General features: G+C 36.2%; 1 protein-coding gene across 2 annotated transcripts in view; it reads right to left on the reverse strand.

Moving 5' to 3' along the window:
* Positions 1 to 1,014: 1,014 nt before the first annotated feature.
* The window catches only part of LOC107669332 (cAMP-regulated phosphoprotein 21-like), an 11,875-nt gene continuing 6,375 nt past the window's right edge, over positions 1,015 to 6,514 (reverse strand). For both annotated transcript variants that reach the window (XM_016461507.1, XM_016461503.1), the window contains exons 8-20: positions 5,671 to 5,808; positions 5,495 to 5,594; positions 5,256 to 5,354; positions 5,137 to 5,174; positions 4,676 to 4,732; positions 4,175 to 4,347; positions 3,651 to 3,761; positions 3,365 to 3,513; positions 3,038 to 3,118; positions 2,366 to 2,596; positions 2,204 to 2,282; positions 1,800 to 1,915; positions 1,015 to 1,710 (exon numbers count right to left, since the gene is read on the reverse strand). In XM_016461507.1, coding sequence (XP_016316993.1) covers positions 1,492 to 1,710; positions 1,800 to 1,915; positions 2,204 to 2,282; positions 2,366 to 2,596; positions 3,038 to 3,118; positions 3,365 to 3,513; positions 3,651 to 3,761; positions 4,175 to 4,347; positions 4,676 to 4,732; positions 5,137 to 5,174; positions 5,256 to 5,354; positions 5,495 to 5,594; positions 5,671 to 5,808 — 1,591 coding nt within the window. In that variant the 3' untranslated portion in view covers positions 1,015 to 1,491. The remainder of the gene's footprint in view (positions 1,711 to 1,799; positions 1,916 to 2,203; positions 2,283 to 2,365; positions 2,597 to 3,037; positions 3,119 to 3,364; positions 3,514 to 3,650; positions 3,762 to 4,174; positions 4,348 to 4,675; positions 4,733 to 5,136; positions 5,175 to 5,255; positions 5,355 to 5,494; positions 5,595 to 5,670; positions 5,809 to 6,514) is intronic.

A 6,514-nucleotide genomic window follows, 5' to 3' on the forward strand; every position in this document is an offset into this window, starting at 1 on the left:
ACACACACACACACACACACACACACACACACACAAAGCTGGGGGCTACAAAAGAGCCAATGGGGTAATCGGATCTCAGTTCGGATGAAAGCAGCTGTGATTTAGTTTTGACACTTGAATTCATGAACGACAGAACAACAAACAGTTTAGCTGATCTGGCAGAGACTGTCACTTCTGATTGGAGGAGTTTATTTTAAACTGTTTCTGCATTTAAAAGCTTTTAATTCTCACTCTGGCTGTATATGTGCCTTTCTATTAAAGCTCATTTAAACTTGTCACTGCTTTCTTTCTTGACTGCTTGTTGACAAACACTTATTTTACACTGATAAATGCATGTTTAAAACCGTAATTTACTATAGGTCAACATATATTGTAATGTGGGTAACAAACCACGTGCTTTTTGTTTAAAGGGACAATTTACCCCCCAAAAATAAAGTTATGTCCACGTTTAGTCACCCTCGTGTTGTTCCACACCTGACTTTTTCATCTGTGGGACACAATAGGGAAATTTTGGCTTTCCGAATGAATCAAACTGAATCGCAAACAATTTCAGTTCTAGTCCAGTTTTGAACAGTTGATAGAAAACACGTCTGCCGAAATATAGATAATGATTATCGAAGGTACCTTCATTGTCAGGCAAGGTTTTATCAGTTTCACTGCTGCCGCCAAGCGACTTCTCTACGATCCTTAATTCACGTGATAAATAGCGATGTCCGATTTGCGGATGAATCGTTCTGATTCGGATCTTTTCAATAAAACAATTAATTCTGTCTGAATGATTCACGATTAATTTTAAATAAATGCTTTGTTATTGTAGTGCTCTCTTATAAGCAACAGAGGGCGTTATAGTGAGTTCTTATCAAATCTATATCTTAATCGTAAAATGTTACATTTCCCTGAATGTCTGAAAAGGCCAACGTCAATGTAAAATCAACACCCCAATAAAACGCCTATGAGAACATCAGCTGACCCCATAATGAATGCAGTAAAACATACAAGAAGACATCAAACAGATTACCATTTAAAAGTACATATATTTAAGAAATGCCACTTAGATATTGTCCAGTCTGGTCAAATGTTACATCTTAATAAAATTCTGGAAAACAAACAAACAAACCAAAATATATTTTAAAACGGTTGATACTGTTTTGATAACGGAAAACACTGAATCTAGTTTCATTCCCAATTATGTAATATAGCCCTCTATAAACAAGATAAATATAGTATTACATACCATTCAAATATAACATTTTATCCATATTAAGCAAAACAAGTAATAATATAAATAGTATAAATTATGCTCTAATAGCAATTTAAACATGATGCTATCGATGTCCATGTAAAGTAAAATTCGAAACGTGTTTTTGACAAAGTAGAAAAGGTTGAATCTGAAGGATTCTATTATCAGACTGTAGAGAACAATTGTGTGGCTACAAATACTGAATGCATATGATGAATTCATAATAACACTATATGTGAACACGGTGTCTTTTAGTACCAGCACTGGTTCTGATTAACGCTACAGCCATTTTTGCAGCTACTTGACTGGAAGGAGACCCCCATCATATTGAGTGGTGGAGGGGAAGAAGGGGCCAAAGAGCTACAGTATACTTGAACTCCAGCAGGGGGCACCAAACACTGTGTCTGCCCACCTTGTCCTGACACCAGCATTGCAGGATAGGACTGTTGTTGTTGCTGCTGCTGTGGTACCTTGTTACAAGAGAAAAAGCACATATACATACATTTTATAATTCAGAACGACATTTCCTGTAGTTTTTTTTTTTTTTTTGCATCAGTACCTGATAGGAGGATACGGATGGGTAAGGTCCCACAATGCCTTGCTGTGTTTGGGGTAGAATCTGACTTCCCATCAAGCCAGGGCAGCCTTGTTGGTTTGACACGACAGGTGGGTATACTGTTAAAAAAAAATATGGACAAGTATGTGTGAGATTTTATTAATTGTATAGGGACAATGGATTCGAAATGAAAAAGTAATACCACATATGCTAAAGGTTATTTATTCATGCATTTTTATGCATGAACAAACAACACTTGAACCAATCATATGAGAGCTGAAGTGAATAGCAGGAAAAGAGACCGGTTCACTGTGAGACCAGTGCCACCATCTCTTACAGTGTAACGGCCCCCTCCCCTACTACTGTGAGACTCAGGCGTAAGGGATCCAGAGGGGCTTCATGTGTACCTGTTTGTGTGTTGTAACTGGCTGCTGTGTATTGTTGAGATGCACTGGGACACTGAACAGGGTAACTGTACACTGAAACCTAAGAGGGGAGACCAGAGTTGACTCATAATTAGACATACAGTATGACATTACATCGTATCTCATTACTCATTAATGAAGTACCTGGCTGCTCTGCTGACTCAGAGGGGGCAGGGCTGTGGGAGGAGCCAGTGTCATTCCAGGGGTTATGTAACTGTCTGAATGGTGAGAGGGACCGTAACTGTGGTGGGGCGGAGCATAGCTGTGTGTGGGTGGAGCTCCTTGCATGTAGAAAGAGGATATATCTGGAATATCCCCTGATGACAACTGGCGACTCAAGGTCATGTGACCAAACTTAGCAGTAATGTCTTCCCTCTAAGAATCAAAAATAGGCTTGTCATGTACATGTACAAGTTTTTTTTTTTTTTATGTTTTTAAAAGAAGTTTCTTATGCTCATTAGGGCTGCATTTATTTGATCAAAAATACAGTAAACTTGTGAAATATTACAATTTATATAACTGTTTTATATTTTAATATATTTTAGAATGTAATTTATTCCTGTGATGGCAAAGCTGAATTTTCAGCATCATTATTTTCAGGATTCTTTAATGAATAGAAAGATCAAAATAACATTGTTTATTAAAAACAGAAATCTTTTACAACATTATAAATGCCTTCACTGTCACTTTAGATCAGTTTAATGCATCCTTGAAACTTTTGAATGGTGGTCTAAATACTAGAATTTTATACAAGTCATAATATAAATATAAATAATATTAGATAACTAGATAATATTAATACTTAGTCTCACTCACAGTCTGTTCTATTGGGTGTTGCTGGGAGGTAGAGATGTTTAACTGCTGAGGTGGAAGGTATGTCACAGAGGAGTATTGAACCTAAACCAGAAATTAGAGGGCAGATTGTGAATATTGTTGATAAAGATGGAAAATAAAATCCTAGCTAAAATCAACATTTTAGCATCTGTTCTACAGGAATAGAAACTGAATGTTTCTGTAATACGGACTCTTTATAATGTGCAGAATGAGAAATTATATTTGCTAAAGATTACATTTAAAAATCAGATAAGCAAAATGGTATTGATATATTACGCACCACTAGTCTCCATTATATGTTTTATTTACCTGTGGGACACCATGGCTTGCTACTGGCTGCTGCTGAGGTGGAGGGGGCGGGGCTTGTGACTGTACTGGATTAAGCTGATTACACGGCTTCTGATTTACTGGTGGGTTGTAAACAGCTGGAGTTCCATCAGGATTTAGAAATGGCTGCCCTAAAGTACATATCCATAGTTGGATGAGAAAGATTATGTGGTGTGTAGCCTTACAGTCATTTTGAACCAATGAGTCAGCTTCTACTCAGGGAATTGTGAGTGTGTACTGTTGTGTGGGAGAGTGTATGTGTGTGTACCTGTATGTGGATTCAATAAGATGCTCCCAGGAGGTATTGATGACTCAGCAGGCACGATAATGTAAGCAGTGCTGTTGTTGGGTGGAGCGTATGATAGAGCTGAATCGGACACTGTTAGATCGATCAGACAGAAACAATGGCAGGTCAGAAACATTATGAGGGATTCTGCACTATTTCTAGGTCACTAATCAAATAAGGATAATTGTGACATTGATCATGTGACTCAAATCATGCTGGAGAGCAGCCTCAGGTTGGATTTCATGCAACTCGAGTGCCACTGTCATTAAAACAAAAAAGCATTTTGTGTATTTTTTTTTACATTCTGTAAAACATTTAAATTTAATGCTAATGAATATCATTTTGATTTGTGTTAAATTTGAGAAGAGTATAAATTAAAAGCTTTTTCATTAGACTTCTAAACCCCGCTCTAAATAACTAACTCGCAGGTTAACACCCTGATTGTCTTTGTGGCATTTTTTACTTTTTTTCTGACAGGGACATGATGGCTGGTGTTATTTTTGCACCTGGTTTGCAGAGTTTGGAGTTGCTGTCTGAACGAGTGTGTGCAGATTTAGAGGTCCATGTCGGGCTGTCAGAATCTGTGCTGCTCCAAGGTCGAGGGTCATTCCAATGAGAGTCCAGCTCAAAGCTGCTCTGCCTGCTGCCGGACAGCCGACCCGAACTATCCCTGTTACCCCTGTTGGGACGGCAGAAACATGTTTTGTGCCTACTTTTTGCTAGAAGACCTCCCTTTCATATGAAATAGATTTCAAAATGTAAGTTGCTTTCAGTTTTCACATTTTCTTAGCACAAAGATGAGAAGAGAAGCAATATTGGTGTTGTGTGTGTGGGGGGTGGTCTCATGACACCTATTTATTCCTGAAATAGGTGTCATGAGAAATAACACCCGTGTTTGTGAGCAGCCCTTTTATTTTAGCCAATCAGAAAAGCTTAGACTATCAGAGAACACTCTCTGTTCTGACATATCTTCAGAGGTCGGATGATGGAGAAAAATCATTTCTCACCTAAATAGCTGCCGTCTTTTCTGGGTCTCACTGAGAATACTGCTGTCATCTAGACCTCTGCAAACAGATAAAAAAAAATTTAAATCAGAAATAAAAGAAGAAAGTAGTTGAAGTGCAGCTCACTGATTTATAATAATTATACTGGTAAAATTACATATTTATATTTAAACCAATTACATGGTTTACAAACTACAGATTTTATTTTTATTTACAAATTTTGTTTTTATTTTAGCAGATATTAACCAAGTAGATATTACATTAGCAGTAAGCAAACATTGCAGTGTAGTTGCAAGGTTACGTAGAGTTAGTTGAATGTCTAAAGTTGACTAACAAAACAGTGTTATCATATTATATAATAAATCATATTAAAATGATTATATAAAATAATATTAGATTTATTTTGAAACATATTTATATAAAGAATATAACATTTACTTATATATTTATAAAAAATGTTTTACCTGGTCTCAATATAAACACTCTGAGAAAGACAAGTGGACTGAAAAATAAAAGAGCACAAAATCAGAGGCCAAGCTTTAATGTACTACTGTATGTGCATTTTAAGTACGTGTTTTCTTACATCCTGTGAGAATATGCGTTCTCTGACTCTCTGGTACTCCTCCTCTCTCTCTTCTATTGACTTGCTCCTCATTTGTTCTTTGAGAGATGGAACCCTCAGCTATAAAAAAAAAAACACAGGAGACATGCAGACACAAATTAACTAGCCGGAAAGATCAGAGCTATTAGAGGAGCAATTGTTAGCTCTTTTGTACCCTAGTGGTAATGTCAGGGGTCAGGGAAGTGTGTATTTGTCCAAACCTGACTGTCTTCTTTCTCCTGACTATTGTCTCTCTTCAGTATTGATCTTCTTTCCTCTGTTTTCTCTTCCTGAACATGTTCAGCAAACCGATTTTCTGGTCTGAAATTCATTATGTTATACTCACATTCATTCCTTCATCAAATGTACATATATCATTTCTGTAACAGACACATACATTCTGGAATTGCAGGTTTTGTTGATGATAACCGCTTTTCCACTGTGATCCACGTTGTGTTCCAGACCAAAATAAGCTGCAACCCTGTGGACCAGCATCCTGTGATACGAGGACATCTGAGGGAACTTTTTATAGGAACTATAGAGAGAGAAAAAGAGACACATTATATCACATTACCAGAGGTGTAAAGTATTGGAGTAAATGTAATTAGTTACTGTACTTGAGTATCTTTTTGGGTACTTTGTAGTTGTACTGAGTATCAAAGATATTAGCAACTTTTACTCTTTACTTCACTACATTTTTGAATGAATATCTGTACTCTTTACTCCACTACATCTGAAATGAGTGTTGCAGTTACACATTACATTTTGCATGGACCTAGCTTTTTCTGCAGCAGTTTATTTCTGCTACAAAAGACGTGATGCTGCCTATTACAGGTCACTGAAAGTACTGCATCTTGTGCATTTTGCCCTTACTCACCCAAACTTGTCAACAAGGCTACTTTATGTGAATGCGAGTTCCTTAGCAAGTATTTGTGTATATTTATATATTTACATATATTTATATTTATTTATATATACTGAAGAGAACTTTTTGAAATATATTGTTGTTTTTTTTGTTTGTTTGTTTTGTTTTGTAATTTTGAGGTGTTCAGTACAGAAGGTGAATGCGAGTTCCTTAGCAAGTATTTGTGTATATTTATATATTTACATATATTTATATTTATTTATATATACTGAAGAGAACTTTTTGAAATATATTGTTGTTTTTTTTGTTTGTTTGTTTTGTTTTGTAATTTTGAGGTGTTCAGTTTTATTTTGGTTTTAGAAAATAAACGTGATTG

This window comes from Sinocyclocheilus anshuiensis, unplaced genomic scaffold (assembly GCF_001515605.1).
Source record: "Sinocyclocheilus anshuiensis isolate Anshui unplaced genomic scaffold, SAMN03320099.WGS_v1.1 scaffold253, whole genome shotgun sequence".
Taxonomy (NCBI): domain Eukaryota; kingdom Metazoa; phylum Chordata; class Actinopteri; order Cypriniformes; family Cyprinidae; genus Sinocyclocheilus; species Sinocyclocheilus anshuiensis.